General features: G+C 34.4%; 1 protein-coding gene across 1 annotated transcript; it reads left to right on the forward strand.

Annotated features, from left to right (window-relative positions):
* Positions 1-16,133: 16,133 nt before the first annotated feature.
* LOC149171985 (uncharacterized) lies at positions 16,134-19,308 on the forward strand. The gene is made up of 2 exons (XM_089426157.1): positions 16,134-18,570; positions 18,837-19,308. Exons 1-2 carry the CDS (start codon positions 16,134-16,136, stop codon positions 19,160-19,162), a joined length of 2,763 nt encoding a protein of 920 aa, XP_089282283.1. The 3' UTR covers positions 19,163-19,308.
* The last annotated feature ends 1,372 nt before the right edge of the window (positions 19,309-20,680 follow it).

Genomic DNA, 20,680 nt, shown 5'->3' on the forward strand with positions numbered 1-20,680 from the left:
TGTTGATAGAGGAGGAGAAATCAGAGCAACATACTGATGTGTTGCCAAAGGAAGAAAAGGCATAGAAGCCTTATGATTTTTATTTTAATAATTGTTTGGTGAGTGCAGGTTTAGTTGCAGATGCTGGAGAAAATTTCGCAGAGATGAGTAGCCAAATAAAAATGAAAGAGGAAGATTTTGTGGAAGTATTTAATCCATGGAACAAAGATGTTCAATTGCTGGAAAGAATGTTGGATAGTTAGGATTCAATACAGAAAGAGATAATCATGAAAGAGGGTAAGGATGAAAGGGAGGCAGTAAAAATAAACGAAGAAAAAGTAAGCGTAGGAAAAAGAGTAAGTGATAGAATTCAACAACTTCAAAGAGAAGAACAACAATTTGAAGAGTTAGTGAACAGCAACATCAACTTGGAACAAATAGAAAGAGGTAACAGTAAGTGGCAGAATATGGACCAGGCTTAAGATGTGCTAGAAATGGAGATTGAAGAATTATGGTAGTTGATGATGAAACAGTCCATATGGAGAAGAATGACAACATGAAGGATGATCAATCAGAACTTGAACCTGATTGACAAGGAGAGGAAGATGAAACAGAAGATAGCAAATATACAATAGTAGCGAAGGTGCAGAACATTCAAACAACTACAAACTAAAGTTTGGGACCCTAGAGGTTTTCTTTCAACATATGAAGACACATGATCAGGAGATCATGAATGTTTTCTACTTTGGGAGTCTAATGCAGGAAATTCAGCTCAGAAGAATCATAGTATTTTAGTAGACATAGGGGGGTCTTGTGTTTTAAGGAAGTTGGTTTCCTAAGTGTTGAATTAATGTAATTGTTAAGGTTTTGAGTGATAGAAGCTCGAATAGGGATTTAATTAAGTATTGTAAGGCATATTTGTAAATGTTATTGAATGTAGGAGAACATGAGAGAATCAGGATAGTTGAGAGATTGAGAGATTTAAGAATTAATTGTAAATCTTAGATTAGGAGCTAGTTCATGATTTTGTGGATTAGAGAGGATCCTTAGAGGTGAGGAATAGATTTTAGGGTTTTTTTTTTCAGAATTTTATGGATCTAAACCATGAATTGGTTGTATCATTTCGTATAAATGTAAGCCTAAAAGGCATAGTCAGGGGTAAGCTATGTAGTCAAGTTAGATAGTTAAAGGTTGTGAGTTAGAGGTTTGATTGTAAGCCTACAGGCAGGTAGGAAAACAGAGGCCACTGATACAGAGGATTATACGAAGGAGAGAATTCATGTGTAAATATCTATTTACTAATACAAACAACTCGATTCTGAGTTTATGTGTGTATGGTGTAATTGAGATATAGAATGTGTATGATCTTGAGCTATTCTGCATAACATAGGTTGCAGGTGCAGAATCCGAAGGTGAAATAAAGAGAAGAGTAACAAAGAGGTGTTATGGTATACACATACCGACAATATAGGAGGAAGCCTTTAAGTTTACAGTGAGGTGAAGGGAGCATAAAGAGCATGCAGAGTTAAGCTCAGGAGGAAGTTGTGATGCAGGACATTTAAAAACCAGAAACCCGAAGTAAACCCAAAACTACAGAGAAATTTGAGAAACAACTTAAAGGTCAAAGGAATGAAGTAACGATGAATAGGAACCGTCAGATCCGTGAGATCGACGGATATTAATGTTAGAAGAAAATGGCGGAGGAATAGATCTAGATCGTTAGATAGACTGATCCATTAGATCGACAATGACAACAACTGCGGGGGATAGGAGTGTTCGGAGGTCTTGATCATGGCTGAAGTTCCGCACTTGATCCTGGTCGTTGTTCTCATCTTCAAATGCTTACGTCACAGTCAATTGTCGGACTAAGCTGTTTGGTAATCGGTGTGCTAGTTGAAGATCTAGAGGTCGTAGATTTGATGACCTCATATATCCAATGGATATCGCGTCATAATGTGATCAGACATTAATCTCAGAGCGGACCCGAACATTTATAGACTAAGGATTTATAATCCTTATCGACTCCATAAGGGCACGCAAGTGTCGTGCAAGATTCCGTGCGATATCGTTGTGGACCATCGAATCAAATGGGTTTTGATCTACAACATAGGATCACCGAGTAGCTCTGTTGATCGGGGTAGACATTAACCGTAGGATTAAAGGTAAGATCGACAATGGAGATTGAAGCCAATAAGGCTTGGGAAAGAGTGGACCCGAAATTTTATCAACACGAGTTTAAATTTATTTGGGTTACGAAAGATGGATGGAGATCACGAGATAGCCATTGATCCTATGGAGTGAAATCAATGGTGGAGAGTGAACCCGAATAAGGTAAGCATCGGTAAATGTGCAAAGGCCGAGGAAAGGTGAAAAGGTAAGTTTATGTGTATTTCTATTATACAAAGGTTATAATAGAAATAAAGCAGATAAATGTATTTTGGGTTAAATTGGGTTAAACCAAAGTTTAACCATGGGATGGTTAAACAAGCGAATGTTAAGAATTAACCAAAGGGTTAAGTAATAAGGGTTAAGGATTAATTAAAGTTTAATGAAGGTGGAGTATAAAGTCCCGATGGAGAGGTTAATTAAGGTTTAGACTATTGAATAGTCTTTGAAACATTTCCGCATGAGATTTTATTAAGGGACCTTAAACCTTAATTTATGTTTTAATTTGACTAGGCACGGAGATTGAAATTCCTGGGATGAATGAGATTATGCATTTTATATGCATACTGTGGGTATTGTTGGTTTAGCCGACATCATATTTTTGTTCCAATATTTTAGTGGTCACCTGGTGGAAAACAAAGAAAAATGGATGGAAAACATGGTATTGGTGATGTATTTTAGTAAGTGGAGGTATTTGTGTTAATTTAAATGTGGATTATCTTAAATGACATCATGTGTGGGTATGTGGAGGGCCCAGACCCTCATATTAATTTATTACTATTGTTTTATGAATGTTTTAATTATTTGGGTGTAAGGCAAGAAGAGTGTGTGTGTATACATACATACATACATACATACATACATACATACATACATACATACATACATACATACATACATACATACATACATACATATATATATATATATATATATATATATATATAGATATCTACACACACACTTTGGTTTGCATTGTAGATATGTGGTGCAAACCAAAGTGTGTGTGTATATATATACATACATACATACATATATACACACACACACACACACACACACACACACACACACACACACACACTTTGGTTTACATTGTAGATATGTGGTGGACCTGGAGCGCATGATAGGGTGCCAAAGTGGAGGGTTCACATGTAATTTTACATATAAAAATATGGTTTAAAATATTCGACCCTCATGTGAAGGGATGGTGATCCCAATTTTGGGTTTTATAACACATATATTTTGTTCACACATTTTAAGAGTGTGTGTGTGTGTGTTTTGATCTATGATATGGTCGTGTGTCATGGGTAAATGGTGGACCCCCAAAGGGGCATGGCTTATATTATATGTTATGTGTTTGTAAATTATTGACACAATGTTAGGGTTTTATGAAGTAAATATGTGTTCTTTGAGTGATTGATGTTATCATAATGCCATTAATTTTACTTCATTTATTTTTGTTTGGGATTGATAATACCAACGAGCAGTATCAAATCCAAGGTGGAGGGTCAATTTCTGGTGGAATCTGATCAGAGGCACAACCTTCTAGTTTTTAGTAGTGCTCAAAATCTGCACAATGGAGGTATGAGCCCTAATACTACTTCAAGGGTGAAAATTTTCATTTTGTAGCGAAATTAATGATGCCACAAAATGATCCATCAAGCATCAAACCATAATCATCGAGCAACAATTCATTTGGTCTGTGGACACCCATTACAGTTTGAAGTTTATGTAGTGAAGGAGCCACAACCATTTCTATGAAAAAGAAGAAAAAGACCCAAGTTATGGGTATTTGTAAGATTACACATAACTTAACCACAATGGGGAGAGAGTTGGATCCATGAGATTATTGGGATTTTTTCGTGCTTTGGGATTAAACATGTTGGTTAAAGTAGGATACATGGGTTATTGATTATGACAATGAAAACTTGGCTATGCAAAGAAAAGTCCCATGGAGGTGTACTTTAGGTATGTCCATGTTTCAATAGGAGGGAAGTTTGTGCATAATAGTATCTTGTGGAGCCATAAAAGGCCCTAAACATCATCACAAAGGAATCAAAAACATAGAAATTTGAGGTAAAATCGGTAATGGAATTTGGTAGTAAAGTATATATATTAAAAAAAAATTATTGTAGAGTCATTTTTGAGTGAATTCACACATGCACACACATAGAAATATATGGAGAGCCCCTGCATAGAGATTAATGAAAAATATGATGAATGTCAAGTTTGAGATGGATAAGTTTAATGGGAAAAATAAATTGAATTAGGGAAGCTCAAGATGTGATATTATTTAGTTTAGCGAGGACTACATAAGTCATTGTAGATGGAAAGAGAAAAAAACCTACAAATATGATCGATGAAGAATGGAAAAATCTAGATGCAAGAGTTATCTGCACCATCGAGTTTTGTGTTGCAAGTGATTTCATGTTTATTATTTTCAGAGAAGTAACATCATGAGGCTTATGGAGCATGATGGAAAGAATTTATATGACGAATTCTTTGAAAAACACTTGAAGAGGCAACTATGCAATGTAAAAATGAAAGAAGCTACAAACATTGCAAACATTTAAATGTATTTAATATTCTTATATGTCAATTGATCAATATGATGTTAAATTCAATGACAAAGATAAGAAAATTACATTATCATCTTCTTTTCCTGAATCATCAGATCATTTAGTCACTTCCATTAGTTGTAGTACATAGTGCAATTGATACTCTTGACTACGATTATGTTTTTGGGGGGGGGGGGGCGGTTCTGAGGAGCTGTGGAGGAAATCTTGTATTGAAGCCTCAAAACCAGATGTAATTGTGTCTAAAGGTTGGTTTAAATAAAAAGGAGAGACATTGAGAGGTACATCTAGATCAATGTAAAAAAGAAAGAAGAGTAATCTCAAATTTTGGAACCGTAACAAGTCATAGCATCTCAAGAAATATTGTTGGAAGAGGTGGTTTCGAGGAAGAATCCAAAAAGGCAGAAAATGTAGTTGAATCAAGTTTAGGTATGTTTGATGAAGTTTGGTCTATATGTAACACCCTTCAACGATTTGAAGAATGATTGTTACATTCTATTATTTCTCATCACATGTGTCCACATATAGGTTTGTCTACTTCATATCAAGTTGATGGTGGTATTGTGGGAAATAACAATTCTTGTAAGGTTGTTGGCATTGGAAGCATCAAAACTAAAATGTTTAATGGTTTATAAAGATATTTACAATGGTTAGACATGTTGTTGGACTAAAGAAGAATTTGAGTTTTTGAGATATTTGGATTTTGGAGGTTAAAAATTTACATGTTAAGGTGTATCATTAAAGGTGTCTACGGGTGATTTGGTGGTTATGAAGGCAATAAATATTGGACACATTTACAAGCTAGAAGGAAGTACTTAAATTAATGAAGTAGTGGTGGTATTGAGGAAATGAATGAATTCATGTGTTTATGGAATTAGTGGTTGAAGGCATAATAATTCCAAATTTAAAGTATCTGAATTTGAATTTCACAAACATTGTATATTTGGAAAACAATGTAGATAGAAGTTTAAAGATGGAAATTATATTGGTAAAGGTATTCTTAATTATATTCATTCAGATGTTTGGGGGTCATCCACTACAATTTCTTTTAGAGGATCATCATATTTTGTAACATATATAAATTATTTCTCTAGAAAAGTGTGGTTCAATGTCTTGAAAGGAAAACCTATTTTTTTAACACTTTTAAACAATTTAGAGTTATGGTAGAAGAAATACCAATTAGGAAAATCAAATTTTTTAAGAATGGATAACAAAAGTGGGTTCACATATTTTAAATTTGAAAAACATTGCAGAGAAATTGGGATTGAAAGACACACAATCAATTTGAACACTCCCTAGCAAAATGGTGTAGCAAAATGAATCAACAAGACTCTTTTAAAAGGAGCAAGGAACATGGTTAGCAATGCCTATTTAGAGTTGTGTGAAAAAATGATCACTATTGTTTTTTATCTTGTAAATTTATTATTATTAGCTGCAATAGATTATGAAATCCTCAAAGAGGAATGTACGGGTAATCCTTGTGATTATTCAAATTTAAAAATTTTCAGTTATGAACTTGCTTATGCTCTTACTCCTAGAAATAAAATTTTTAAGTTAGACCTCATATCAAAGAAATATGTCTTTGTTGGTTATGATGATGTAGCTAAGGGGTATTATTATAAGATCATAATGTCCCCAATTCCTCATTAACAGAAATATAATATTTGATGAACTACCCCCCATTAAATTAGATGTTGTAAAAGTTGATTTGAAACAAGAACAAATGCCACTAAATCAATAATTGTTTTTGGAGACTTAGCCATTTAAAGAAACTTAAAAGAAGGAAGAAGCTTATAATGATAAAGAAGCTCTTAATGCAAAAGGTATTTAGGAAATTGTAGAAATTCTACAACCAACAATGAGAATATATACATACGACAAAGATCCTCTTGAAAGGTATATTGATCTTATTTATCTAATGCTTTGATCATTAATAATAGGGAACCTTCTTGTTTTCAAGAATTAATGGATGGTAGGGATAAAATTAACTGGAAAATGGAAATGGAAACAGAGATGGATACCTTAGTGACAAAACAAAACTTAGGATCTGGTAGAACTTTGTAAAGATAAAAAAATTGTTGGGTGTAAGTTTGTCTACAAATTGAAGAAAATCATTGACGATAAAGTTAAAAGGTATAAAGATGGGTTGGTTTCAAAAGGGTGCTCTCAAATGGAAGCAATATATTTCAAAGAAATGTTTTCCTCAATTGTTAAGGTTGTATATGTTCGTCTTGTAATGACACTAGAGGCTTTAGTTGATTTAGAGTTATAGCAATTGTATGTTAAAACAACATCGTTACATGAAGGTTTGGATGAGGATATATACATTTAACAACCATGAGTATTTTTTTAAAATCTCAAAGGAAGGTTAGTTTAAAGCTTAAGATATCATTGTGTATCCTGAAGCAATCTCCAAGCAATGGTACAAGAAGTTTTATTCATTCATAATGAACTAGAATTATGCTATAAGTGAGTATGACCTTTGTATTCATCTCAAAATCTTGAATGTCACATTATCTTAGTGTTATATGTTGATATATGCTTGTTGCAAGAAAAAACATTGATGAGATCAATCAGACGAACATTGAAATCACTATGACCTTTGATATGAAGGATCTAGGAGCAAGAAAACAAATCTTGTGCATAGAAATACAAAGAGACAATAAAAATGGTAATATTGGGTGTTCAAAACACAAGTATGTTAAGCAAATACTTGTTAAATTTGGTATGAATAGTATGAAACTTGTAAATATCTCTTTAGCTTCCCATTTTAAGCTTTCCCAATAACTTTCATAATAGTAGTGAGGAAGAAAAGGGTTATATGTCTCATGTACCATATGCTAATGTAATAGTAAGTTTAATGCATGTGATCTAAGAAGGAAGCATTGAAATGTAGTGAAATGGGTGCTTTGCTATGTTGGAGGCACAAGTGATTATTGCATCACCTTTAATGATTGTAGTAATTTTGTTTGTGGTTATGTTGGTTCATATTTTGCAGGTGATTTGGATAGGGGTAATCTACTTTAGGTTTTCTCTTTACTCTTGTAGGGGGGATCTATTAGTTGGATGTCAAAAATTTAAGAAATAGTTGCTTTATCTACTATTGAGGTAGGATATATCACTATGTCACATTCCTACAAGAAGAAAACTTGGATAAAGGGTCTTTTGTGTGAGCTTGGAAGAACAAAGGATGGTGTGACTGTATTCTGTCATAGTCAAAGTGTTATCCATATCAAAACCAATATAGATTATCATAATAAGATTAAGTATAGTGATATGAACTATTAAGAAATGCTATAGATGGAGATGGAGTAGATCATAAAAATGCCCACAATCATGAAAATTGTGCAAACATATTTATGAAACTAGTAATGTTAGAGAAGCTATGGCAGTGCTTAACTTCTCTTAGCTTATAGATGAGGTGATAATGGGCATGGGAAAGGTATAAGGTAATTGTTGTTAAGGTGGATATTTTTACAATTTGTGACAACAATGAATAAAATTAATATATTGTAAAAAACAAAATTCAATTCACGTAAATTTTTGGTGATTTGTATAATGTTGTTGGTTTACAAAATAAGTGGTAGTTTGTATGATGAATATCATGGTTGTAACTTTGATATATATGTAGCTTGAGAAATTGAAGTTGGTTGTAAACTTGGTTTTCTTCTGGATTATGGTTTTACTACATAAAATCATATTTCCTAAATAATCTATGTTAGCTTTATAACACTATTTCTTTTCATTTAATTTTGTCTTTGCTCAATAATACCAACAATATATATATATATATATATATATATATATATATATATATATATATATATATATATATATATATATAGATAGATAGATAGATAGATAGATAGATAGATAGATATATATATATATATATATATATATATATATATATAATATATATATATATATATATATATATATATATATATAATTGTTTTTTGTTTGCTTGAATTTATCTTTTAATAAAATTTAATTATTATAAACATAAAAATTTAATTTTTTTAAAATACAATTAACATTACAAATTTTTAAAAATTATGTATCAAGATTGGATACTATTTTAAATTGTTTGAAAATTGTCTGGTAGTAGTTAGGTAGTTGTGACTTCCTACAAGCTATCTATACTTTGTTTCATCCTCAAATTATTTTCCTTCAATAGATGTGAACTTCAAGTTCTATTCCATTGGAGTAGTAAAAGGATTGCACTCATCCATGCCAAACTTGTTCAACAGATCTCCAATTTAGTTCTTCTGAGAGAGGAATATAAGCTTTAGATGTTGAGTTACTTCAATACCAAGATAGTAGTGAACATATCCCAAGTCATTCATTTCAAAAAATTTCCTCAATTCCTTCTTTATGGATGCAATGAAGCTCTCATTGTTCCCTATCATCAAAGGATCATCTACAAACAACACAAGATATACAACTATTTTTCCAACTTTCTTGACAAAGAAAGTTGCATCATCAAGATCATAATGTTTGAAGTTGAGTTTCAGAAGGTGCTTAGTTAACTTTTCATACCAGGATCACGGTTCTTGCTTGAGGCCACACACAAATTTCACAAGCTTGCATACTTTGTGTTCATGGCACTTCACAAAAAATCCTTCTGGCTGGGACATAAAAACATTATCTTTCAAATCTCCATTCAAGAAAACAGTTTTTACATCCATTTGATGGAATTTCCAATCGCTCTGAGCTTCCAAGGCAAAGAGTGTCTGGATGGTATCCCATTTTTCTATGGGGGGAAATTCTCCTCATAATTGACCCCTTCCTTCTATGCAAAACATTTTTCCACAAGCCTGACTTTGTGCTTGTCAAGTGAGCCATCAACTTTATACTTATTCTTGTAGACTCACTTGTAGCCAATTGGTTTGGTTCCTAATGGAGGATCAACCAGTTTCCAAGTGCCATTATCTATTAAGGCATCATGGTCCTTTTTCATCGCTTCTTTCCATTCATCATGAGAAGTGACTTCGTTGAAGAGAGTTGGTTCAAAATCTATAGAAAAATTAAGTTCAAAATCATAAGGAACATTTATATCAACAGGTGAATAAGAATCATCTACATCAACTCCTTTTTTCCTAGTTGTAGTTCGTGTTCCTGTCTTTCCAACCTCTTCAGGATGAACACTTTCAGGTGTCCTTGTCGGCCATTTTGGAGGATCTTTCTGAGATGGCCTAGGCTGCTCAGTTGACTGAGTTGGGATTGAATCTAGATTGAGACTCCCAATTTTGTCAATCACATCACTCAAAGTGTCATGATTGGCTCGAGCTTCATGTGGGGGAGAGAGGTGCTTCAGAAGAAGATTCCATAGATTGATGAAGAATATGAATCCCCCCTTCAAGATGTGGAATTTGATTATCAAATTCTTGAAACAATTTTGCATGTCTGAATCTATCCAAGCGATCAAGCTGCCATTCAACAACATTATCAGCTTTGGAATATTCAAGAAATATTACATCTCTAGATACAACAAACTTCTTATTTACTTCATCATAGAGACGGTAAGCTTCGGAGGTATTTGAATACCCTAAGAAGCTACACTTATGAATCCTTGCACCAATTTTGTTTGTTTTCTCCTTTGGTATCAAGCTATAGCAGGTGGAACCAAATACCCTGAGATGCTTTACCGAAGGAATGTGGCCATACAACATTTCATAAGGAGTGTTGTTTCTAATAGTATGTGATGGACATCTATTCTTTAAGTACACAACACAAAGAACCGCATGAACCCAAAACATCAATTTTACATTCTTGAAAAACATCATGGAACGTACCATATTTAAGATTTTTATGTTCATTCTTTCAGCTACTTCGTTATGTTGGGGATTATAAGGCACAGTTGTTTGATGTTTGATCCCATTCTGGCGAAGATAGTTTTCAAATTCATTTGAAGTGTATTCTTTTCCATTACCAGTGAAAATATAGCTAATATGAGATTGTGAATCATTTTCAATCCATTCATGAAAGTTGAATGTTTGAAAAACACCACATTTGTTCTTCAATAAATAAACTCAACACATTCTGGTGTAATCGTCAATAAATGTCATCATATATTTATTTCCATTTTCAGAAGGAACAAGCATTGGGCCACATAAGTCTAAATGAATAAGTTCAAGTTTCCTATGCGCTCTTGAATGTGAATCGTGAAAAGACTGTTTGCTATGCATTCCTAAGATACATGCATCACATTGCTTAAGTTTCCTAAGAATTGTAGGAAAAATAGTAACACCACTTTTCTTCAACATACAGAGGCTGACATAATTCAAGTGTCCAAATCTAGCATGCCATAAAAGACTTGATGGAAATGTAACTTCATCATAATGAGAATTGTATCAGAAGTTTTGTGCATGAGAAGAGGTACCTTGTAGTTTCAAAAGTCTTTCTTCTTCTATCCCTTTCATGACAAGTGAGTCATCTGATGCTTTTCTAACTTCAACCTTGCCATCAAACATATGAATGGAGTGTCCTTGTTGGCGGATGTGGACCAAGAAAAACAATTTTCTCCTCAACTCCAGGATATATTAAACATCATGTAGAAGAAAGTCCAGAAGACCAGGCAGTTTGAGCCTGATTGTGCCAAGCCCTGATTGCTTGAGTTTTGATTTATCTACAAAGTATACTACTCCATCAACATTGTTAGTAAATCGTTCAAAAAATATCTTCTAAAATTCATGTGGCAAGTTGCCCCTGAATCAAGAAACCAATCATTTTTCCAAGAAGCAAGTGAAGCATTGAACAAGTCTGCAGTTACTCCAATATTACAATGTGGCACAACATAGAGAGCGGATTCGGGTTATTTTCCTTTCTCTTTATCATTGGTTTTACATTTGTCTTGATTTATTTCTTGTTCAATTTTGTCCCAAGGCAACGTACATGTAGATGCATCATGTTCATCTCTATTATAAAGTATGCAATGAAGATTAGACTTTTCTCCTTGAGGGTGTCTGTCCCCCCCCCTCCCCCCCCCCCCCCCCCACCTCTGAAATTTCTTCTTCCTCTACCTCTTCCTCTAGAAGAATCTTGAGAATGATTCTTCTCTCTATGTGCAAGACATACAACTACTTTAGAAGACTGAGGAGTTGTCTTCTTCCCAAAAGCTTTCTCTCTCTCAAAAAAATTCTTCACAAGGGAGTCAAAGGTAATCTCTTTGAGGTTTCCACTTGCTTGTAATGATTCAAGATAATTTGAATAAGTGGGATATATTGCCTTGAAAGAAGTTATGGGAGGAACGTATTGTTGAACATCAGTGGTTTTGAAATCAGCATAATAGATCTTACTTTTGATGTTAAAGAAAGAGGATCATTATTTTTCAGTTCAAGGCTAAATAATTTAATCATCGATTGGACAACTTCAAGTTCAAAGTGTGAGTCATAAAGTTCCTTCAACTTCTGTAAGACTTCAAAAGCATTTGAAAATGGTGAAATATGGCGACTCACCTATTCATTTACAAATGCTGCAATCAAGGCACATGCCTTACTATTCATGTTTTCCCAAATGGCGATCTCCTTATGTGAGGTGGGCTTTGTTAGTTCATTATCTCCTTCCCCTACACAACCTCCTTTCCAAAACTCATTGAAAATGACATTTTGTTTTATCTTCTGTGATCATTCTGGATAGGTCTCTTTTCCAGAGAACTACTCCAACAATTTATATCAATGAATGCATTTTAAAATTTGTTAACTGTGTAAAAAATGTACTCTACTGTACTCTACTGCCAATATACTAAAAAATGCACTTCTGGTGGCAATATATGTAAAAAAATGTAGTTCTGGTATATATATATATGACAAAGGCGTTATATGGGGGAGGGTTATACGGGGAAGGATATATATGGGGATGTGTTAACTAAAATGGCGGAGTGAATGTATGGGGGAGGTATTAATTGTGTGCGGTGTGATGTCGTAAGAGTCAGGTTCCATAATGGGAGGCAACCATTCAATGTTCAACAATATACCATAACCATATACCATTCAATGTAGCCAGGAGCGATGTAACGAGAGTGATATAAATTGATGTATATATATTGCAGACCAGCTTTATATATATGACATAAGGCAATTTAGGGAGGAGGCAGTATGGAGAGCGAAGTTATATGAGCGATCAACATATTACCGAGAGTCGGGAGGAGTTTATATAACCAGTATATATGGACAAGTGGAGGTATATAATTGACATAGAATTACACTGTATGGTAATATATATAATGTAATAACTGACAGAGTGTTACATAGTGTATGGCAATATATATAATGTAATAATTGACAGAGTGTTATGTATTACACAATGTATCAGAGAGGTTGTGGGTTTGATAATGAGCAAGAGGAGGAGTCGGCGTTATACGACATAACGGATATGTGTGATGTGAGAGACACGATGCGCGGTAACAATGGACTCGAGGGGTAATATATGCAATAAAAGAGTGAAGGATTATACTATTCAATCATGACCTGCATGGGCCACCATTATATGGAAAACGTAAGAGTGTGAGGCTAGCATAACCAGTGAGGTGGTATGTTATATATATGCAATGATAGGGTAATACCACCACCGAACTTTATGTAATACACAGTCATAATCATGGTAATACAGTAATACCATAAAATGGCTACCACGCCAATACGCCAACATAGTTACGATATATAACAACACTTATGCACAACACAGTTATGATTCGACGTGTATACAACACCTTATCACAATCACAATAGCACCTTCAAGCAGTGACCACACCACAACACTTCCAGGCGGCATCCCCAGGTAGAACGAAAAACTCACATTTAATTTCAGAACTGCTTGAGCCTGTAGCCCAATGGTGCAACACTTATTTATGCATCATGCACCAAAGGGGACATACCATACGACTCTGATTCAACGTATAGGAGAACAAAGAACAGAGAATGGCAGGGCAATGAATCAAGACAGATTTTCTATCAAAGGAGAGGGGCAGATGACAAAGAATAATGACAAAAAATGACATGAGTTACAACAGAACAACTAATTTTGCGAGCTGACTCTGATACCATGTTAGGCCAAGGGGTAACTCCTCAAATGAATTGTGTCTTTTCATTAAGATTGCTCATGTATATATACATGGAGGGAGAGACTCTTGGGCTTCACCTCCCAGTGTCTCTTGATATTCTTATTCTCCATTATTTAGTATTTACATTATTTACATATATTCACCCAATCCCAATGATTAGGCGTCAACAAAAAGGAATTTATGTCTCATCTACCATATGCTAATGCAGTGGGAAGGTTGATGTATGTGATAGTATGTACTAGACCATATGTTTTAGGGAAAATTTTAGGGGCTAATATTCATAGGTGGGCTAATTTTCCATGCTTTTTCAAAAAAAAGATTCACCAATTTCTATTTTTTTGAATATTGATTCGCCCAAATTTTATAGTATAAAATTATCTTACCTTATAAATCGCCAAAATTTTATATATACTAATATAGAATAATTAGAAACCTAAATATTTTTAGAAAAACATCATCAAAAATTTTACAATTTGAGACTAGTAAGATTAACCAAGGTTTCTAAACTTTAAGATAAACTTCCATCCTTAAATTTTCCATGATATATTTCATATGCACTAGGTGTTGTTAGTAGATACATAAAAAATCCAAGAAGAGAGCATTGAATCATAGCGAAATGGGTCCTTTGGTATCTCAGAAGCACAAGAGATTATTACATTACCGTTTACATTTGTAGTCATTTTGGTTGGGGTTATTTTGATTCATATTTTGTAGGCGATTTGGATACGAGGATGTTTACTTTAAGTTATGTCTTTACTCATGCACAAAGATCTACTAATTGGATATCAAAGTTTTAAGAAACAATTGTTTTATCCACTATTGAGGTAGAATATATCATTGTCTCAAATGTCTACAAGGAGGCAACTTGGTTAAAGGATCTTTTGGGTGAGCTTGAAAGAATGAAGGATGGTGTGACTACATTTTTTGATAGTCTAGGTGCTATCCATTTGGATATCAATATAACTTATCATAGTAAGACTAAGCATACGATATTAACTACCATTTTGTAAGAAATGTTATTGATGGAGATGGAGTATATCCACAATGAAGAAAATTATGCAAACATATTTATGAAACTAGTATTGTTTGACAAACTATAGTGTTGCTTAGCTTCTCTTAGCTTATAGATGAAGTGATGAATGAACATGGGAAATACATAATGTAATTGTTGTTAAAATGAATATTGTTACAATCCATGACAACTATTAACATAATTAATATATTGTAAAAACATAAATTCACTTCATGTAAATTTTTAATAGTTTGTATAAAAATACTGGTTTCCAAAATAGGTGATATTTTATTTTAACTTTATAATATTGTTTTTTTTCATTTAATTTTAACCAAAATCAATAATATATAAATATAGCCGTTGGCAATATAGCCGTTTGAGTCTCTTCACACTCTATTTATTCAAGCTAAGCCGATTGGTTCTTCAACTTGTCCTGACAATGAACCACACTGGTTGGTTCGAAACGCGTCGACAAAAGATTGGTTATGTGATTTTGCCAAAGATTATCTAAACAATGTTATGGATCACAGAAGTCTAAATTCCTTAATATATAAATAGATATGTATAATTTTATTTTATTATATCTAAATGAAAAATTAGCTAGTATAAACATAAAATATGCTTTTTAATACAATTAATATTAAAATCTTTTTAAATCTTGGATCAAGGTTTTGTTATTTTTATATCGGTTTTCATATTAATTTCATTAATTATAATAATCACCCTTACATTTCATTAAATCTAAAGAAAATTGACTATTTATTTCTATCATTTCAAACAGCCCACCCAGTATTATGGAAAATTAAATTACCCCTGACCGTCCAAATAATTTTGTGTACATTGTGTCATTTTTTTTGTGTACATTGAAATTTCAGCGAAACCAAAATATTCACGCTTTATGGTGTACGTCATTTAGAATAAATCTTCCATTGTTCATAGAAAATCGACCTACTCAAAACTTTGGGTTTAATACTTTGAAATTAGATGCTCCGATACTTTCAGTCGTTGCATTTCAATACTTGGGAAACTTCATAGTCCAAATTTCCGAGGGGACTAGACTCGCGACCAGTGCAGATCGACCACGTTGTAGGTGAAGCTATTTACGTCATTGTTGAGTATTTGAAATGGCAGACTACTCATGGGAAGAAAGTGGACCAACCTTGTCGTTTTCTCTTTTGCCTTCTGCGAAATTACGTCCTTTCTCCCACATTTGTCCTATATTAAGGTCCAGTGCTTTGCATATTAAACATTTTTATTCTATGATACAAAGGAGAAGTCGACCTGCCTGGTTTTCTTACTCTGCTTCCATCCTCGGCTCTGCTTTCAGTACAAGATGAACCTGCAACAATCTGCCATGCAGATCTCTGCTTTCCTCATTGCTTTGTTTCTATACCCATCATCAGCCATCTCCAACTCATCATTGTTTGGAGATAGGAGAGTGTTGCTTTCAATGAAAGCGACCGTGGACGATCCTAATCATATGTTAGATAGCTGGACACCGTCCAACCACACCACCCATTGCTCATGGATTGGCGTCCATTGTGATCACCTCACGGGTCGAGTAGTGGCTCTAGATCTCTCCCACATGAACATTTCAGGCTCATTTCCCAATCAGGTTACAGACTTGTCATCCCTCCGTTTGCTAAACGTCTCTGGGAACTACTTCAAAGGAAGCCTTCCCTCCCACGTATCAAAATTGAAGAATCTAGAGGTCCTCGACATCTCTTACAACTATTTGTCAGGGGCACTGCCACTGGATTTGAGCTCTCTCCAGAAACTCCGGTTGCTCAACGTCTCCCATAATTATGAGCTCAATGGAAGCCTTCCCTCGGACATATCAAAATTGAAGAACCTAGAGGTCCTAGACATCTCTGTCAACTCTTTGTCAGGGGCACTGCCACTGGATTTGAGCTCTCTCGTTAAGCTCGAACATCTTGATCTGACAGGTAATAGCTTCTCCGGTAGCATTCCCAGGGAGTATGGGAAACTGAAAAATCTAGAATATCTTTCATTGTCGATAAATTATTTGAGCGGAAGAATACCTGGAGAGCTTGGCAATTTGAGGAACTTGAAAATTCTTTATCTGGGAAACTCCTATAATGAAAACTTCGAAGTGGAAGGCGGCAATAGATTCAATGGAGGGGACTTCGAAGTGGAAGGCGGCAATAGATTCAATGGAGGGATTCCTCCCGAGATAAGAAATTTGAACAAGCTTGTCCATCTTCATATGGATGGTTGTGGTCTTAATGGTTCAATTCCTGCTGAGATTGATGGTCTCAAAAATCTAGAGACAATGTATTTGCAAGAAAATGCCCTCACTGGTGAAATACCCGTGGAACTGTGGGATCTGAATAAGTTGAGAGAGCTGGATCTTTCAGACAATGGTCTACAAGGCGGGATTCCATATATGATTGGGAACTTGCAAAATCTGGAGGTTTTGCGACTTTCTATTAACGATTTCACGGGTCTCCTGCCTCAGCAACTGGGCGTAAGTGGAAAGCTACAGGAAGTTGTTGTTTCTTCCAACAGATTCACTGGTTCCATCCCTCCGAATCTCTGCAACGGGGGAAGGTTGCAGATGTTGGATACAGAAAATAATTCCTTCATCGGCGCGATTCCTAATTCTCTGGGCACGTGCAATTCTCTTGTTGAAGCCCACATGGGGCAAAATAATTTAAACGGTTCGATTCCTGCAGACTTCCTATATTTACCCAACCTGACTTGGATCGATTTGGGCAGCAATTATCTCAGTGGTACCATACCGGAGAAAATTAATAATGTACCCTCCATGCTTCAATATATGGATCTTAGCCAGAACGATTTCATAGGTCCCATCCCAGTGGAAATCTCCACCATGAGCTCTCTCAAGTTTCTGAATGTATCTAGAAATCATTTCAACGGAAGTATTCCCAGCGATATACAGAACATGCAGAACTTGCAACCCGATTTCTCTTACAATAACTTTTCAGGCATTATTATTCAAGAAGGTAGTCTGTTTTGCAATTTGAATCAAATATATTATGCGGGGAATCCCAACTTGTACATGTGCACTTCGCGAGGTCAAGCCCACCGTAAGCGTGGCCTTCTCTTAGTGCTGGCACCTCTTCTCTTCTGTTTGCTGCTTTTGGTAGTTGGGGCAGCCATGTATAAAGGTAGAGCTAGAGCCGTCCACAAAATAGGCGACACCAGGTTATGGGAAATGACGACCTTCCAAAACCTGGACTTTGGGAGCGATGACATTGTACAATGCCTAAAAGAAGAAAACATCATCGGCGAAGGAGGAGCGGGAGTGGTGTATCGAGGCATCATGCCCGATGGCCAACAAATTGCAGTGAAGAAACTTACTGGTATTGGCATCGGTTCTTTAAATGATCATGGATTCTCTGCAGAGGTCAATACTCTCGGCAAAATCCGGCATAGACATATAGTGACATTGCTGGCCTTTTGCTCCAATCATGACACTAATCTTCTGGTGTATGAATACATGCCTAACGGAAGCCTGGGGGAGCTTCTCCATGGAAACGATGGAGGGCATCTGAATTGGGATAGTAGATACAAAATTGCAGTGGAGGCTGCCAAGGGGTGGCGCTATATTCACCATGATTGTTCCCCGCTTATACTTCATCGCGATGTGAAGTCCAACAATATACTTTTGAATTCCAATTTTGAAGCACATATCGCTGATTTTGGCCTGGCCAAGTTACTGCATCATTCAGGTACCTCGGAGTGCATGTCTTCAATAGCAGGCTCTTTTGGTTACATAGCTCCAGGTAAATTGTCTTTTCATTCTTTATCATTTTTTTACTGTTTATGCTCAAGTATTTGTGCTTAGGTTCCCTGAAAGTTTTAGGCTACACATTGTTTAACTTTCGCTGTTTTCTGAGATTCCCCGCGCTTTTCGAGAAGCTTAGTGGTCTGATTTTATAGGAGCGAGCCTTTCCATCAAATGACCTGAATTAAAAATAAATGGAAAATAAAGTGATGCCTTTACTATTTTATGCGATAATCATCTTTGCGATAATTATTGAATTGACAGAGTATGCGTACACTCTGAAAGTGGAGGAGAAGAGCGACATATATAGCTTTGGAGTGGTTCTGCTTGAGCTGATTACAGGCAAACGACCAGTGGGAGAATGCGAATTTGAAGAGGGCATGAACCTCGCCGGTTGGGTGAAGAAGATGACGAAGTTAGAGAGAGGAAGAGTTACGGAGATTATAGATCCGAAGCTGAGCGACTTCCCAATGGAGGATGCCATGCATATGTTCTTCGTGGCTTTACTCTGCTTGCAAGAACAGCCTAAGCACAGACCAAGCATGCGCGAGATAGTGCATATGCTCACACACTGTAAGCCGAGGCTTTAATTTTACCTCAAATTGCACCAGCGAGGACCAAACTCTTCACCCAACCACTAACCATGAGAACACATATCTTGTGAGGAGAAGAAATTGAAAAGGGGCCGAGTATGAGGATGACTTCCTCCCTCAATGATGAGGGCATGTGACATGTCCGATTAGTTTTTATTTTTATTTTTAAATAAAATAATGTTTTGTGGTTTTTTTGCATGTGACATGTCCGATCAGTTTTTGTTTTTATTTTTAAATAAAATAATGTTTTGTGGTTTTTTTTTTCTATGAATAAAATAATGTTTTGTGACTAGTGTTTTAAAGATTAAAATAGTTATATAAATAGAAGGTTGATAAATGTTGATGGCATGATGGGAAAAGTGATCAAGTGATTAGTATGACTGGAAAAGAATATTTTATTTATTATTTTTGGAGCTAAAATGATGATTTTGGTTTATATAAATTATAAATATTTTGTTTGAACTAGTGGAATTTGCATTAACTAACTAAAAATAAAAATAACTAAAAATAAAAAATAAAATAAGTATTTAATTCCCTTTTCATTCAGATTATTCAAATATTTTACCATTTATAATCTTATAAAATAAATAAATACCCCGAGTAAAATGAGATATTAACTAAATTCCGTCGTCGTTCTTGTTCGTGTTCTACCCTGATGACTTCAAAACCTTATAGGTGAAGGCTTAGTAGCAGAGGAATATATATCAAAATTCTCTATTCCACAATTCTTATCCTGTGAAAGACAATTCCTTTACCTCTTCCATCGATAATATTTCAATTTCAATTTTTTAGTTTTTTCGCATAATATATTTTTCCTTTTTCCAAATATTCCGATTTTTAAAATGTCCAAATATTTTCTCAGTTAACTTCTTGGGCTTGTATTCAAACTGAATTCTTCCTTTAAAGAAATGTCTAAATTTGATTTTATGTTATCTATTTGCTTTAAAATGATAACACAAAGAAATATTATATATACACGAGAAATTCAATAATTTATGAACTTTATATATGTTAAATTTAAAATTGATTTATTTATTAATAATTTTTATTTTTATTATATTTAAATTAAAAATAAAATATTAAGAATATATAATAGATTAAAATATTTTTAAAATTGTAAATCAAAATTTTGTCTTTTAAATTTATTTAAAAAATTATTTATTTTTCAAAATAATTTTAAAAATAGTTTTCATTACAAAATTTTAAATTTTAAATTTTATTCTTTAAAAAAAACTCACTAGTAGCATTTCAAAAATCTTTAAAAAACTCACTAGTAGCATTTCAAACCACACCTATAATGATTATGGAAAAATTAAATTACACTCTAAAGTAAAAATAATTTTGTGCAGATTCCGTCATTTTTACATAAACTTCCCCGCAATGGAAGAAGTAAACCCTTATCCTTCAAAACAATCCAAATCCTGCAATGTTTACATTGGAAACCAGAATCCTTAGTACTTTGGAACTAGATGATCCGAAACTCCGCGCCTTGGATCTTAATAGGGCTGTCCTCGT

The sequence above is a fragment of the Pinus tabuliformis genome, chromosome 4_2 (genome assembly GCF_031772625.1).
Source record: "Pinus tabuliformis cultivar Carrire ecotype Pingquan chromosome 4_2, CPIR1, whole genome shotgun sequence".
Lineage (NCBI taxonomy): Eukaryota > Viridiplantae > Streptophyta > Pinopsida > Pinales > Pinaceae > Pinus > Pinus tabuliformis.